Source organism: Panicum virgatum, chromosome 7N (genome assembly GCF_016808335.1).
Source record: "Panicum virgatum strain AP13 chromosome 7N, P.virgatum_v5, whole genome shotgun sequence".
NCBI classification, from domain to species: Eukaryota; Viridiplantae; Streptophyta; class Magnoliopsida; order Poales; family Poaceae; genus Panicum; species Panicum virgatum.
In genome coordinates, this window is record NC_053151.1 from 44,333,714 (window position 1) to 44,350,782 (window position 17,069).

Genomic DNA, 17,069 nt, shown 5'->3' on the forward strand with positions numbered 1-17,069 from the left:
CACAACTAAATGCTAACAATGGAATCATACAATGAATGCCTTAGTCTGTGAACAATCTGGAAAAGTGCCTTATTCAGCCAATAGAAAATCGTGGAAGTTGCCTGACTGTTGGATGAATCCTATACTCCTATTCTATGAAGACGGTTACAGGAAGTCAACAGCAGGAGCCTGCAAGGCTTGCTTTGGTCGGAAAGCACTCGTGCAATGTGCATCGATCTTACCAGTCCATTCCACACTGAAGTTTACAGCCATAATGCTCGTGCTGGTCCAAGTTTGTGTTAAGAGAGCTCGAATGATCTATTCTACTAATGCTTCAGTCTGTATAACTCCAACTAAATTATATGAGAGTTGCGACAAATGCCCGTGAAAAGCATGCCATTCCTCGTTTATAAGTAGCTCTCCCTGTCTGGCAGTCTCCCACCTTCCCTCTCTTCACCCCTCCACTCCCCGCGAGTCCACTCTCGCGCTCGCCGCAGTCTTAGAAGGAACCAGCAGGGGACATGGCCGCCGCGTCGTCGTCGCCGTCGTCTCCGCCAATGCCGCAGCCGCCGTCCGTGGAGCGCACGAAGGGGCCCACCGGCCTCGAGAAGCTCGTGCTTCGCGAAGCGCGCGGCTGGACCGCGGAGGTAACCAACTCGATTACCGCCTCCCGCTTTCTACTTTTCCGGCTCGATCATGGTTCATGGAGGCTCTGGTGCCATCTGCGTAGGGAGTGTGGAGCCTGCCGAGGGGTTTGAGCTTTCGGGGTTCGCTGGTTTGGCGCGTACGGCCTGGCGCATTGCGCGATCGAATTCGCCGGTCCGGTTAATCTGGGGCGCGCCAGCGTCTCTTGTTTCAACGTTTTAGCCTTTTGCTTGAAGAAGCAATCGCTGCTTCGTTTTCTAGTTGGCTATTTGTTGTTTTATTGTTTGTTTTAAACAGATGAATTAGCAGTGCCGTCATCGGATCATTCGTAAGTGTTTTTATGGTTGATTTTTGCAATCTACTCCACCGAGAAAAAGGATGGTAGATGTAGCTTTGTTCATGCGGCGCTATAACATTTACAACTCGATATAGGTGGACTATGAAAAAGTGACGGTGAGAGACTTCAAACAATATGCAGCTCGAAAGGGAAAAGGGCCTAGGTTATGCTGCCCTTTCGCTTTCAAGATGGATGATCCTCATCAGGTTGTTGGAATTTCGTCCGGTACACATTTGATGGCATGTAGGACAGGAGGTGCTAGACACCTTGAGGGCGGAGGATAGGATAGCAACTTTCATTCCCCCCCTCTGATAGGACGATGGAAGAACCACCGTGAATTTGTGTTTCTAGTTCTAGCATGTTTGGCCGCGCCCATATTTATTTGTTATGCTTGTATTGGTTAAGTTGCCCAACACCAAATGCATGTCACATCAAAAGCTCATAACAGAACTTTTTTGTGATCTGTGGATCTGGCATCGCAGAGGAGCTTAAGGCCATGACGAGAAGGTTAGCCTTAAGTGTTATCCAGCTGTTTAGATAAATCATTTTTTTCTAAGTCTTTACACACTAGTTAGTTAACTCTTCTAGTATAAGGAGGCTCCAAACTTCTGTCAGTGGGTATCAGATCTCAGATTTCGTTCTAGCTGCTGTTTTCTTCTCCACCTTACTCCTTTTTTTTTTCCTAATCCAGGTCTTTAAGGGCATGTACAACGGTCAGCCAAGGCCGTCGTTTTGCCTCGATCCCATCTAAATAGTCTTTCCATCGGCAATTAAACGAAGAGAGAGAATAGAGCCGTCGACTATTTCGTCTACGACGCGAGTACGTGCTCCAAGACGAGGGGACGGCGCAGCCACGCGTTGTACAGGCCGACGCTGCTCGTCAACGACTTGGAGGATCCCGTGCGGGGCGCGCCATTTTCCCCACCCCCATCCCCTTTCTTCTCCAGCAACTTGAGCACGAGCACCACGGGGAAGAAGGAAAGGAGAACCGAGCATGAGCACTATGGGGAAGGAGGAGAACTGAGCATAAACACCATGGGGAAGGAGGAGAACCGAGCACGAGCATCATGGCGACCGGTCACCACGTCCATGTCCCTCGCTCCCTCGGTCCATCCCTGCGCCTTCTGCTTCGAAACGCGATCGGAAGATGAGAAACAAGAGAGCGAGGGAAGATGAACAGTACAAGCTAGCAAGCCAGGGATGTTTAGTAATACTTATGTGTTCATGATTTTGTGAAATTCATAGTAAAAATAAATATAGGTCCAAATAATCTCAAACTTGTTTTGTTGAATCTGTCTTGTGATGCTTTACATTTAAAAAATATGAATACACATGCTACGGTCATGTGTTTTTATCTATAGATTTATTTGTGCTAGGGTATTTAAATGCATATTAAATTATGTATTGGTCCAACAAAATGTGAAACAAAGTTTGTTAGACTTCTTTTTAGATTTGCATTTCAAAATTATAACCTTTACTCTTGAGAAGTGTTTATTTTCTGCTTTTTTAAAGGTATTTCTTACTTACTGCTTGAGAACTGAGGAATGTCTAGTAAATTATAAAAAATAATAAAATGGCAAAAACCATTTTTTCATCTTTTTTCTTTGTTTAGAATATGAGAAAAATAAGTTTGCTATGTTTCCTGTGAGTTTATATGCCTTTTGTGATTTATTGTGTTATAGGTGGCTTAAAATTTGCTACAAAGAGCCATATGAATTAATGTTTATATACGTTTATGATTTAATATGTTATAGATATAAGATTTATGCGAATTATTTGAATGTATTATGCATTCTCTCGTGTATGCAACAAAATGGCTAAAAAGATCAATTATGCACTAGATAATCATGAGTTTGTGTGTCAAAGGATGAATTAATCACCCTGCAGACAGCCAAACAGACAGCCCATTGTACAAGCTATCTGTTCAACTGTCTGTTTATGATAAAAAGACAGCAGCTGTCTGCACTGTTGTATTTGCCCTAAGTGTACCCATGTACTAAAAGGCAAATCCTTACGGGATGCATGTTCTAGCTTCATGAAATTTATAATTGTATTTCTTGTGTTAGATTAGGCTTTAACTCCAGTAGGCTGTAGCTAATCAATTATGTTGTCTTTTGCAAGGTCCACCTATATGGAGGTCAAGTAACTTCTTGGAAGAATGGCCATGGAGATGAGTTACTTTTTGTCAGCAGCAAGGTGCCGAAGCATTCAAGATGTCATGGATGACCACATTGGTTAACTTCTATAATATTAGTATATACTGTAGATGCAAAAGAACTTGCATGAGAAGCATGAGAGCTGCATCCCTATCATCCTTGTCCATTCCAAATAATTTTGTTAATTATTATTAATTAGATCTGATCCAAACATATTACCACCATATTTTTCTCATTTTCTCATGAGTCATTTTGAAATAGCTACAAAGTGTTGCTTCATTTTCTCATGTATTTGTGATCCTCTTACTTTCTAATTATTTCTTTTGCACGAATGAATGGTTAATAAGTATGAGACCCTAGGCTGTTATAAGCAACTTTGTTTAATTCTTTGTGTTTTCCATGTGTTTCTGCATTAATCGTAGCATCTCTTCCTTTTCAGGCCATTTTCAAGCCTCCAAAAGCAATCCGTGGTGGAATACCTATTTGCTTTCCCCAAGTATGGCAAGTTCATTTATATTCAGAAATCTATGCTAAAGCTGACTGCTTGGATTTTAAAAATTAAATGAACCATATATATACAGTTTGGAACACAAGGAAATCTTGAGAAACATGGATTTGCAAGGAACCGTTTATGGGTCATTGATGATAATCCTCCACCTTAGCCAGTAAACACTGCTATAAAAACTTTTACTGATCTCATCCTGAAGCCTTCTGAAGAAGATCTCAAGATTTGGCCTCACAGGTTCGTGTTAGACCATCCCGCGCTCATGTTCGCACCTTTTTTTCTTTTTCTTTTATGTAGTACATTTATGATTCTGCTCCTCATCTATCCTTGAATAAATTATGACTTACAGCTTTGAATTTTGATTGAGAGTTGCTCTAGCATCTGGAGGATGTTGGAAATATGCATTTAAAGATACCAGATTTCAATTTGAGGCAATAAAGTAAAAAACAATGCTACTGCTATCTCAAGCATAATTGTAAACTGATTGAGCAAAACAAACCGACACATACTCATGTTAAATTCGATTACTCTTACCGATCAGCGCTCCGTCCTCGTGAAGAGACGATGCAGTGCAGATTGTAGCAGCGCAGAACATAGTCGAACAGGCTCGAGCGTTCGCGCTGTTGCGCTGCCCAGAAACCTTATTGTCGGCCCTTGTGCAGACTTCACGACGGCAAGGGTTCGGAGATACCGCTCACCCTTCTCCTCAGTGCACGCCAAGGAAAGGGCCGGCGAGATCTAGCAGCTCGACGACATAGCACAACAGGAAGTGAAAAATGGTAGGGAAAATTGAGTGTATGTCACCTGAATGTTTCCGGTCCACTCATATAGGCGTGGCTGCCCACAAAGAGCTGTTATCACTTTGATTACGCCCATAAACGACATTAAAACACATTCAGGATGATCATGACAATTTACTAGGAATTATAGCATTAACCGGGCATTGATTAGCACCTAATCAGTGCACAACAGTTCATATGTGAGAGACACGTCTCGGCCGAGGAGATCTCGAGCCGCTCGAGGGTAGGTCGCTACCCTCAAGCGAGGCGGGGATTAAGCGCGCTGCTGGAGGCCTCGGCTCGAGCCGCTCGAGGGTAAATCGCTACCCTCGAGCGAGGCGGAGATTGAGCTCGCTGCTGGAGGCCTCGGCTCGAGCCGCTCGAGGGTAGGTCGCTACCCTCGAGCAAGGCGGAAATCGCTCCGCGGGTTTGAGGAGGCCTCGGTTGCTCCGTACCGCGCGTGTGCTTTGGAATTCTCCTGAATGGTCCATAAATGGACCAAATTCCAACAATCCCCACCAATTCCAAAGTAAGAAATGAAGGACAAAAGGATCACTATGTTGTATCATCGTTAATATTTCAGTCTTTCAGTATGAGTCCCGTACGGGTTGAACTAATATCTAGAATAACCAGATTCATCTTCCCACAACTGAAGAATGGACTAGGCCTTGAATTCTTAGTCATACGTGGTCAGACTTCACCTGAAATCACAACTGATACTAGGCTTGCAAAACAACCTCGCCTAACCCGGAGCGTTAATGGTCTGCTCCCATATCTTTTAGTGAGTTTTCAATGAGAGCGCCCTGTCTCAAGAGCTGCGACCTATAGTTAGACTCACGTAGGTGTTCCCCTTCAAGAATATCCTGCTGGCTGATATTTTTTCAATGGGGAACATTAAGGCTTAATGCCATCCTTCCAAGCAGTAAAGAGTACTATAGTTGTCATTTGGACATGGGTACATTTTTATTATTTTTAATGCACTCTTTGAGTTACACCATCAACTTGTTTTCCCTATTCTCTACTTCACGGGATCTCCGATCACATAGGATATGTTACCATTGTGGTGTAACATACTCAAATGGGCCTCATACCCATGTCCTTAGACATCACAGAAATCATATTCCATGATAATCCCTTTGTGAAAGGGTCTGCCAGATTATTTTCAGTTTTCACATAGCTCACAGCTATAACTCTGGAGTTTCTCATTTTCTGACAGTTTTAAGCCTCCGCTTAATATGCTTGTTGGACTTGAAATTATCCTTTGTATTCATAACCTGAGCTGGCATTGATTAGTTATCGCAATACATTAGGATGGGTGGTACCGGCTTCTCAAGCAAAGGCAAGTCCATAAGCAGCTCTCTAAGCCATTCAGCCTCACTAGTGGCAGTCTCCAGTGCTATAAGTTCTGCTTCAGCCATTGATTTTGTTAAGACTGTTTGTTTGCAGGACCTCCACGCAACTGCAGCACCCGCTAGAGTGAATACATAGCCACTAGTAGCTTTGATCTCGTCCGCATCTGAGATCCAATTGGAATCACTATACCCCTCTAACACAGGTGGGTATCCCGAGTAGTGAATTCCATAATCTGAAGTACCTCTCAGATAATGACACACCCGCCTAAGTGCTTTCCAATGATCATCTCCTGGGTTTGATGTGAACCGACTCAATTTACTCACAGCATAGGAGATGTCTGGTCTGGTCGCACCAGCCAAGTACATAAGGGATCCAATTATTTGAGAATATATCAATTGATCTCTTCCATGTCCTTCGAATTTTCGAAGTTTTACACTTGCGTCATAGGGAGTTGGAGCGATGTTACAGTCTGCAAAGCCAAAGCGGCTAAGGACCTTCTCCGTATAATGGGCTTGACTCAGTGTAATCCCATTCTAATTTTTTGCCAATTTAATATTCATAATTACATCTGCTGGACCTAAGTCTTTCATATCAAAACACCGAGATAGAAAAGATTTGATCTCATCAATCACAACAGTGCTGGTCCAAAATATAAGTATGTCATCGACATACAAACACAATATAACACCTTAACCCCCACCATAACGATAGTACACACACTTATCTGCCTCGTTCACGCTGAATCCTGCAGATGTCAAAGTGGTGTCGAATTTTTCGTGCCACTGTTTAGGTGCTTGTTTTAGGCCATATAAGGATTTTATTAATCTGCACACTTTGTTCTCCTCTCCAAGGACAACAAAGCCATCCGATTGCTCCGTATATATTTCTCCCTCCAACTCTCCATAAAGAAAAGCTATTTTTACATCCATTTGATGGACATGTAAACCATAGGAAGCTGCTAACGCAAGCAGTACTCTAATTGTTGCAATCCGGGCTACTGGAGAGTAAGTATCAAAGAAATCCTCTCCTTCCTTTTGTGTATAATCCTTGGCCACAAGCCTTGCCTTGTACTTTTCAATAGTACCATCAGGATTTATTTCCTTTTTAAAGATCCACTTGCATCCAACTGGTTTGCACCCGCTTGGACAATCAGTGATCTCCCAAGTCCCATTGGACATAATGGAGTCCATCTCGCTATGGACTGCCTCTTTCCAATACTCTGCGTCAGGAGATGCATAATCCTCTGGAAGTGTTTTTGGCACGTCATCCACAAGATAAACAATAAAGTCATCACCAAAGGATTTCGCAATCCTTTGCCTCTTACTTCTGCGTGGAGCATCATCGACTTTATCATTATCTTCGTCGGATGAAACTGGTTCACTATTTGGTTCAGGTGGAGCAATTGTTTTAGATTAATTGTAAATCTGAGTTTCACTATTGCTTGCTGATCTCATGGGATAAACTTTCTCAAAGAATGAAGCATCCCATGACTCCATGATGGTGTATACGCTCACATCAGGAGAATCTGATTTCACAACTAAAAATCTGTAAGTCGTGTTGTTTTGTGCGTAACCCAAAAACACACAATCAACCGTCTTGGGTCCAAGCTTTCTCTTTTTTGGTGCTGGTATATTGACTTTCGCCAAACAACCCCACGTGCGCAGAAAATTGACATTAGGCTTTTGCCCTTTCCATCCCTCATAAGGAGTGATATCTTTGTTCTTTATCACAACTCGATTAAGGACAAAGTTTGCTGTCAAAATAACTTCCCCCCCACCATTCATAGGACATATCGGAACTCTCTAACATGGCATTTACCAAGTTTGTAAGTGTCCGATTTTTCCTCTCAGCCACCCCATTTGATTGAGGTGAATATGGTCGTGTGACCTCATGGATTATACCATGTCCAGCACAGAATTGAGAGAACTCATTGGAGATGTATTCTCCTCCACGATCATCACGTAAACGCTTGATCTTTCTCTCAATTTGGTTCTCAACCTCAGCCTTAAAAAATTTAAAGTAGTGAAATGCTTCATCTTTTGTTTTCAGCAAGTAAACATAGCAGTAACATGTCACATCATCTATTAAGGTCATGAAATATCTCTTGCCTCCTCTAGTCAACAATTTATTTATCTCGCATAGATTTGAATGAATAAGATCTAATGGTGCCAAGTCTCTCTTCTCCTCTAAACCCTTGAAAGGTTTTCGAGGTTGTTTTGCTTGCACACATGATCGGCATTTTGATCCTTTGACTACTTCCAATTTCGGAATTAACTCTAATCTGGACATTCTAGCAATGGTGTCAAAACTGATATGACAGAAACGAGAGTGCCACACATTGGACTCACAAATTTTATTCATGGATGCAATATTCAAATGGAAATTTGGATCAACAGTATTTAAGCGAAACAAGTCTCCGCTCTCATAGCCTTTACCAACAAAGTTCCCGAATTTAGAAATTACAACTTTATTGGATTCAAACACTAACTTAAAACCATCTCGACATAACAAGGATCCTCTAATGAGATTCCTATTTATTGATGACGCATGCTGCATGTTCTTCAAGTGGACAATCTTTCCTAAACTTAACTTCAGTTCGACCGTACCAACACCAAGAACAGGCACAGCAGATCCGTTTCCCATCAAGACGGAGGAAGACCGCTCTCCTTGGTAAGAAGTAAACTAGGATATGCCATAGCATACATGTATATTCACACCAGTATCAACCCACCAATCTGTAGATTGAATTGCCGAAAATAAAACTGGAAAATTACCATACCGAGATCCACCGGCCTCATCGCCGTTGCCTATGGTGACATTCACCTTCTTGTTAGGCTTGCCATCATCTCGGTCCTTGCGGTAGCAGCAATTCTTCGCAAGATGCCCTTCTTTGCCACACACAAAACATGCTCTGATTTTATCTTCCTTCTCAGGTTTCTTCTTGAAGTTAGTGGTTTTCTTAGGCTTCCCACCATAGTTCATCTTACCCTTTACCTTACCCTTGTAGGTGGGTTTGTTCACTATGATGTTTGCACTTGCAACTTGAGCGGATGTTCCTGGAGCATCCTTTGCCCTTGCCTTCTCTTCCACATCGAGAGCTATAATCAAATTCTCGGTGGAGATATCCTCTCGTTTGTGTTTCAAGGTTGTGGCAAAATACCTCCAAGAAGCAAGGAGTTTGGCAATAATGCCCACTGCCACAAACCTATCCGGCAAAGGATAGCCCAAACTTGCAATCTCCCCTACCAGTAGCAGCATCTCATGTGCCTGCGCAACTATCGACTTTGCAGCATCAATGCTGAAGTCATAGAACTGCTCACAGGTATAGAGTAAGCGACCACCTTTTGAGACTGCATATTTGCGCTCAAGTGCATCCCACAACTCTGTGGGGTTGGTGTAATCCATGTATAGATCATACAACTGATCTGACAAAAGGGATAAGACACATCCAAGCGCCTTATCACTATCACCCGCAAACGCCGTGGTCTTCTCAACCATGAATGGCATCACTGGATGGATCACCCACCACAGTTCCATGGACATGAGCCAAAATTTGACTCTAGTCTGCCATCTCCGGATGTTACCACCGGCAAACCTCTCAGGTTTCATTGCATCCGAACGACCAGCCATTGCTGAATTACAATAAACGCATAGATAAGGTTTCTGGATTGTTGGAAATATGCGTTTAAAGATACCAGATTTCAATTTGAGGCAATAAAGTAAAAACAATGCTACTGCTATCTCAAGCATAATTGTAAACTGATTGAGCAAAACGAACCGACATATACTCATGTTAAATTCGATTACTCTTACCGATCAGCGCTCCGTCCTCGTGAAGAGACGATGGAGTGCAGATTGTAGCAGCGCAGAACGTAGTCGAACAGGCTCGAGCGGTCCGGCAGTTGCGCTGCCCAGAAACCTTATTGTCGACCCTCGTGCAGGCTTCACGACGGCAAGGGTTCGGAGATACCGCTCACCCTTCTCCTCAGTGCACGCCATGGGAAGGGCCGGGGAGATCTAGCAGCTCGACGACACAGCACAACAGGAAGTAAAAAATGGTAGGAAAAATTGAGTGTATGTCACCTGAATGTTTCCGGTCCACTCATATAGGTGCGGCCGCCCACAAAGAGCCGTTATCACTTTGATTACGCCCATAAATGACATTAAAACACATTCAGGATACAACAACAACAACATAGCATTTTTTCCTAAGCAAGTTGGGGTAGGCTAGAGATGAAACCCAAAAGAAATAAAGGTCATGGTTCAGGCACATTGATAGCTAGTCTCCAAGCGCTCCTATCCAAAGCTATCTCTTTAGAGATATTCCAATCCTTAAGGTCTCTCTTAACCGACTCATCCTAAGTCAGTTTAGGTCTACCTCTACCCCTCTTTACATTATCGACCCATTCAAGAACCCCACTACGCACCGGCGCCTCAGGAGGCCTCCGTTGGACATGTCCAAACCATCTCAGCCGATGTTGGGTAAGTTTCACCACAATTGGTGCCACCCCGACCCTATCTCGAATAGCTTCGTTTCGGACTCTATCCCTCCTTGTGTGCCCGCAAAACCACCGCAACATCCGCATCTCTGCTACACTCAGTTGCTGGACATGTCGCCTTTTTGTAGGCCAATATTCAACACCGTATAACATCGCCAGGTGAATTGCTGTCCTATAGAACTTGCCTTTTAGCTTTTGTGGCACCCTTTTGTCACAAAGGATGCCAGAAGCTTGACGCCATTTCAACCAGCCAGTTGAAATTCTATGCCTAACATCTTCATCAATGTCGCCATCCTTTTGTAGCACCGATCCTAAATACCGAAAAGTATCCTTCTGGGCCACCACTTGCCCATCTAGACTAACGTCTCCCCCCTCATGCCTAGTCGCGCTGAAATCACACATCATGTACTCGGTCTTGGTCCTACTAAGTCTAAACCCTTTCAACTCTAACGTGCGTCTCCACAGCTCTAACTTCCTATTAACCCTTGCCCTACTCTCGTCAACTGGCACCACATCATCAGCAAAGAGCATACACCAAGGGATCTCACCTTGTATATTCCTTGTGACCTCATCCATCACTAAAGCAAATAAATAAGGGTTCAAAGCTGACCCCTGGTGTAGGCCTATGTTAATAGGAAAGTCAGTGGTGTCGCCATCACATGTACGGACAAACGTCATCGCATCCCTGTACATATCCTTGATGAGGGTAATGTACTTAGTTGGGACTTTATGCTTCTCCAAGGCCCACCACATGATATTTTTCGGTACTTTGTCATACGCCTTCTCGAGGTCAATAAAGACCATGTGCAAGTCCTTCTTCTGCTCCCTATATCTCTCCATCAATTGTCGTATTAAGAAAATCGCCTCCATGGTTGACCTTCCAGGCATGAACCCAAACTGGTTTTGGGTCACACTTGTCACTCTTCTTAGGCGATGCTCGATAACCCTCTCCCAGAGCTTCATCGTATGGCTCATCAGCTTAATCCCACGGTAGTTAGTACAACTTTGAACATCGCCCTTATTTTTGAAGATAGATACTAATATACTTCTTCTCCATTCTTCCGGCATCTTGTTTGACCGAAAAATGAGGTTAAAAAGCTTAGTTAACCATACTATTGCTCTATCACCTAGGCATCTCCACACCTCAATGGGGATACCATCAGGGCCCATCGCTTTACCTCCCTTCATCCTCTTCAAAGCATCCCCGATCTCTACCTCCTGAATTCTCCTCACAAAGTGTCTGTTGGTATCGTCAAAAGAGTCATCTAATTCAAAGGTAGGGCCCTCACTCTCCCCATTAAACAACTTGTCGAAGTACTATCTCCATCTATCACTGATCTCCTCATCCTTCACTAGCAGTCGATCTGTCCCATCCTTGATGCATTTGATTTGGTTGATGTCCCTTGTCTTCCGCTCGCGGATCCTAACCATCCTATAAATATCATTTTCCCATTCTTTCGTGCCTAACCGCTGATACAGGTCATCATACGCCTTACCCTTTGCTACACTCACAGCTCGCTTTGCAACCCTCTTCGCTAATTTATAGCCCTCGATGTTGGTTGCACTCTTGTCAAGGTGGAGGCGCTTGAAACACTCCTTCTCCTTAATAGCCCTTTGCACCTCGTTGTTCCACCACCAGGTGTCTTTCCCCTCCTGTTTGCCTCCCCTACTCACGCCAAACACCTCTGAGGCCACCTTCCGAACACATGTTGCCATCTTTAGCCACATGTCATCTGCATCTTCTCCTTCTTCCCAAGGCCCGTCACCTAGCATTCTCTCCTTAAACGCTTGTGCTGCTTCCCCTATAAGCTTCCACCACTTTGTTCTCGCAATCTTTGCACGTTTGTCCCGGTGGACACATACGCGAAGACGAAAGTCCGCCACCACAAGCTTGTGTTGAGGGACAACACACTCCCCAGGTATCACCTTACAATCTAAGCAATCACGTCTATCCTCCCTCCTAGCAAGGATAAAGTCGATCTGGCTCGAGTGTTGTCCACTACGAAATGTCACAAGATGGGATTTCCTCTTCTTGAAAACGGTATTCGCTATCAACAAGTCGTAGGCCAACGCGAAGTTCAACACATCCTCCCCCTCTTGACTCCTGCTACCATACCCAAAACCCCCGTGCACTCGCTCGAACCCTACATTAGTCGCACCCACATGGCCATTGAGATCTCCTCCTATGAAGAGTTTCTCGCTGGTAGGCACGGTACTAACCATGCTATCTAGATCTTCCCAGAACTACATCTTGGTGCTCTCACTAAGGCCTACCTGAGGGGCATAGGCACTGATCACATTCAAAGCCGAATCTCCAACAACCATCCGGATTAGGATAATTCGGTCGCCTTGCCTTCTAACCTCTACGACAATTTACTAAGAATTATAGCATTAACCAGGCATTGATTAGCACCTAATCAGTGCACAACGGTTCATATGTGAGAGACACATCTCAGCCGAGGAGGTCTTGAGCCGCTCGAGGGTAGGTCGCTACCCACGAGCGAGGTGGAGATTAAGCGCGCTGCTGGAGGCCTCGGCTCGAGCCGCTCGAGGGTAAATCGCTACCCTCGAGCGAGGCGGAGATTGAGCTCGCTGCTAGAGGCCTCGGCTCGAGCCGCTCAAGGGTAGGTCGCTACCCTCGAGCGAGGCAAAAATCGCTCCGCGGGTTTGAGGAGGCCTCGGTTGCTCCGTATCGCACGTGTGCTTTGGAATTCTCCTGAATGGTCCATAAATGGACCAAATTCCAACAGAGGAGATTTGACTCTCACTTCTCGAATCAGAAATACCAATATTGATAGAAGAACTTTCTCATTTCAATTTTCCTATCATACATACTTGTCTGTATCAGACATAAGGTATGAACCCCTTTTTAATCAATTTGTTCCCCCTTTGCTTTCTCAGGTTTCCATTCATATATTGTCAACTGAAACTTCTCCAAGAATCTGGAACTGGAATTGTGGACCTTTCTTGCATGATTTTCCAATGATGTGTTCAATTTACTTGTAAATGCTTTTGATAGTCTCATATGTATTATGCTTGTGTCATTAATATTGAAGCGAACTTGGATAAAGCAAAACCTTTCTAGAAGCAGCTCGGCTGCTGACGAACATGCTGGTTTTATACTATAGTTTTAGTGTAGGCACACACCGAAGTTTTAGACCACATGAGACAGGTCATGTACTTTAGTTGTATAGGTAAGGAGGGAGCTGAAGTTGGAGAAAATAGGTGTTAACAGACATTCAGTATCATGTACCTTATGTCAATTCAAGCACATACCCATTCAAACTGTTGAGAAGGCACGGATGATGGCAAAAGTCATGCGGATGGGAAGGAAGGCAGGGGCAAGGAAGAAGGCAAGCGGGAAGATGACGGGGAGAGTGGCAAGCACAGGAAAAATGATAAGTCATCAGGGAAGGGGTATAAGACGAGGTAGCTCATCGAAAAGTGCCTATTCTTCAAGTTCATGTGCATTTTAGCATGTTGTATACCTCAGAATAATATAGGAAAATAATAAATAAGCATATGCACAGATCTGTTTTCCGGCTGTTGTGTTTTCAAATATATAATTTGAGTTAAGTTGTTGTAATGTTATGAAAACTCTAGCTGCTTGGTTGTTTTTGGATATCAAATCTTATCTTCTAATTAACTAGTCATTGACAATTTTTTCTTCTTATCAACTGAGACAACTTATGAATTGATTTTTTTTTCCTTCAGGGCTGATGATGAAACAGATAAGACTCGTAAAGTGAAAGGCAAAGCATAGAGGCCAGAAAGCATGTATATTGATGTCCATGACATTCCTACTAAAGGAAGTGATAGTGATAACTCTAAGACATTATCAGAGCTTGAGGATTCTATTTTCCATAACAGCAGAGTGGTAAACACAAAGTTGAGGTTGGCAGATGATCTGGTACTGGTAGTGAAAGAGAACCAACATAAGAGGCGACGCCACTATTCAAATCCCTGATGTAAGTTCATTATGAAACAGCCTATTTTCTTTTCTTTTCATCCATGCAAGTTTTTTGTACCTTAAAAAAGATGCTAATAACTTTTAGGTCATATTATACCTTTTAGTATTCTTTTGGTATTGAACAGTAAAGCACAACTATTTGTTATCATCTACTGTATCATGCATGCTATTTGTATAGCAAGACCACCAGTATGCATTTGTCACCTCATGGACATATGCTTGCATTTCTAATGTGTTTGTACGGATGTGCTAATTATTTAAATAATAGTCTGTCTACTCTAGTTTGAAAAGTTCACAAACCATACATAGGTATTTTTTAGGTCACTATTTTATTCATTCAACAACCAGGACAAAAGCATTTTAGCTTTTAATCCCAAGCAAGTTGGGGTAGGCTCTCACTCGCGTTTTGTCTCCATATGAGTGACTTGATTTTTACAATGATTTGACAAACCTGTTACAACCCTCCTCATTTCAGGGAAGGACCTCTTTTCTTGACCCTGGCTTGGTACCACTACTGCATTAATCGGGCAAAATCAATTTTCTGAGGCGGGCACAAGAAACGCCTCAGACCTAAGGTCACAGGAAATGAGCATTTTCTGAGGCGGTTTGGTGCTAGCCTCAGTTAATCAAATAAAAAAAGAAAACCCACGACAGGCCCGCCGAGCCCATCACAGGCCCGTCAAGCCCATCTGAGCTAGGTGCGGGTCGCCGTCGCCCCTCCGCCGCCCGCCCGCCGCGCGCTCGGGGCCGCGTAGCGCCGCTGCCGCTCTGGCCCGCGGCCACTCGCGGGCCGTGCCGCCCCGCCGCTTCGGGACGCGCTGCCGCCTCTGGTCCGTCCCCCAGATCCGGCCACGCGCCGCTGCAGCGATGGCCACAGCCCGCTAGCGCCTACGGCCACCGTCCATGCGTGGCCGCTGGATCCGGCCGCCCCTCCAACAGCGTCGTGAGGGAGAGGGCACGCACAGCCGAGGCCGCGGACCAGCAGATCTGGCCGCCGGTGGGCCATGTCATCGATCTGCATGCGCAGGAGGGGATGGAGAGAGGAGAGAGAACTGCGCGGGAGGGGAGAGGGAGAGAGAAAGAGTGATGGGAGAGAAAGAGTTAGGGTTTGCTGAACCGGGCTCCTTTGGATTTTTATTGGGCCCGACCTATTAACTGAGGCGGAGATGTATAATGTAACCGCCTCAGAAAATATAGGTATTTACTGAGGCGGACATGTATAACATAACCACCTCTGTTAATCGATTTTCTGAGGCGGTTTTCGTAACCGCCTCTGTTAATAGGAAACGACCGCCTCTGTTAATGCTGAGCATTAACAGATGCGGTTATTTTTTATGCCCGCCTCAGAGCTCTTTTAAAGTGCCTCGCAAAATATAGAATTGTAGTAGTGTACCCCTATTTTGGAACAACACAGGTGGAGTTTATTTTACATGTAGATAATTTTGATGATATGTTGACCCGAAGGTCTTGGTTAGGGTTCCGTGGTTTTCGATTGAATTCAAGTATGCGCCACCGTATTTCCTGTGCACATTCGTCTGTGCTCCCTATATAGTGTTTTCATTAGATTCATAGTTCCATACCATGATTTTGTAATTTACGGTTCATTCCTCTAGTATTTTTGTGGGTGGGTGGTGGTTTTTGCTCAAGATGAGAATGGGCTGGGTTGACCCATTGGGTCACTGGCTCGACCCACAATAGCAAGGCCAATGAGCCACCGGGTCGGCCTCAAATGAGAAACGGTCCATTTAGAGCCGAAACATGTTGACCCGATGGGTCAATAGGGTCGACCCGCGTGACAATTCCCCCCCCCACGACCCCATCCAAGTGCGCCGCCAGGCTCCTCCACCCGGCAGGCGAGTGAGCAGGCGGCAGCGGGCATGCCGTCCTCCCCTCGGCAGCGGCAACCCGGCATCAGTTTAGGCATGTGAAGAGAAGTAAGACTGTCCATAAATGTTTATCTGGTTTGTGAATCATCAATTTTTGTTGACTTCCTTGCCCCATGGGTTTTTAGTGTGAAGTTTAGACATCAGTTTGTAGAGCATAACATAAATGTCAATAGCCCTTTGTTTGGATCGAATTTTGCTTCTATACATAGAGCCTTCATTGTGAGATTGTAGCTTGCAGTAAAGTGTTCTTCGTTCTATAGACCAGCCAATCAGGTAAAGCTGCATTTGTTGAAATGCTTCAACTTTTAGGACATTGTGTGATTGTGTTGGCATAGTTCAACATATATGCATATGTGTCGGCAAAGTTTCCTATATGACTCTGTGCTGGTAGAGTTCACTTTCCCTATTTGATTCTCCAATAGTCTTTCTGTGTTGCAACTGATCTGTTCATGATTCAAATTAGGGATCAATTGGCCTCGCAGAATGATTTGAAGATGAGTTTCACAGAAGATTAGTGTTTTATGTATCCTTGTGATTGTTTCCTATCTTTAACACATATTTTGTAATGTCACCTGGCCGCCTGGAGCTAGTCACAAAATTAAAGGCCAGACAGACATGGTACCATAGTTGTGTAAGCTCTTTTATTGATGTTACGATATTCGATGTTCATTTCGGTTCATCATTTTCACTAATACTGTTTTTGTAGACTCTCGAGTTGTTTGCGAAGCCCATTTTGCAAGACATAAAGGAATCCTATTGATGGTATATAAGTGCAGTTAGAATCATGTAATGTTAGGAGCTGTGTCAGAACTTTTTTTGAACGGAACTTTGGCTGTGCTACCAAGGGAGTGCCTATCTTATCTGAAATTTTTGATGTGGGGTGTCTTGGTGCTCTGCACACATGATCTCTGATGCACGCACACGCGGTGATGTTGCTTGAAATAATAATGCACAGTGATG

General features: G+C 44.1%; 1 protein-coding gene across 4 annotated transcripts; it reads left to right on the top strand.

The window, feature by feature from the left end:
* Positions 1 to 436: 436 nt before the first annotated feature.
* On the top strand, positions 437 to 14,987 carry LOC120683920 (putative glucose-6-phosphate 1-epimerase). Of its 4 annotated transcripts, XR_005678986.1 has the most exons (7): positions 437 to 626; positions 3,083 to 3,195; positions 3,557 to 3,613; positions 3,699 to 3,859; positions 13,155 to 13,682; positions 13,968 to 14,221; positions 14,699 to 14,987. XR_005678986.1 is itself a non-coding variant. In XM_039966014.1 (4 exons), the coding sequence occupies exons 1-4, from the start codon at positions 501 to 503 to the stop codon at positions 3,777 to 3,779; spliced, it is 339 nt and encodes a 112-aa protein (XP_039821948.1). In that variant the 5' UTR covers positions 437 to 500; the 3' UTR covers positions 3,780 to 3,978. The 4 variants fall into 4 exon arrangements, 1 of the variants encoding a protein (XP_039821948.1); XR_005678984.1 differs by lacking the exon at positions 437 to 626 and having other exon boundaries at positions 640 to 3,157; XR_005678985.1 differs by lacking the exons at positions 437 to 626; positions 13,155 to 13,682 and having other exon boundaries at positions 640 to 3,157.
* The last annotated feature ends 2,082 nt before the right edge of the window (positions 14,988 to 17,069 follow it).

Excerpts from the sequence above, each read along its gene's own strand:
- LOC120683920 (XM_039966014.1), top strand. The coding sequence starts at position 501 with ATGGCCGCCGCGTCGTCGTCGCCGTCGTCTCCGCCAATGCCGCAGCCG. Across the intron at positions 3,158-3,556 it reads TACTTTTTGTCAGCAGCAAG|GCCATTTTCAAGCCTCCAAA; the intron begins GTGCCGAAGCAT and ends CTTCCTTTTCAG. Across the intron at positions 3,614-3,698 it reads TACCTATTTGCTTTCCCCAA|TTTGGAACACAAGGAAATCT; the intron begins GTATGGCAAGTT and ends ATATATATACAG.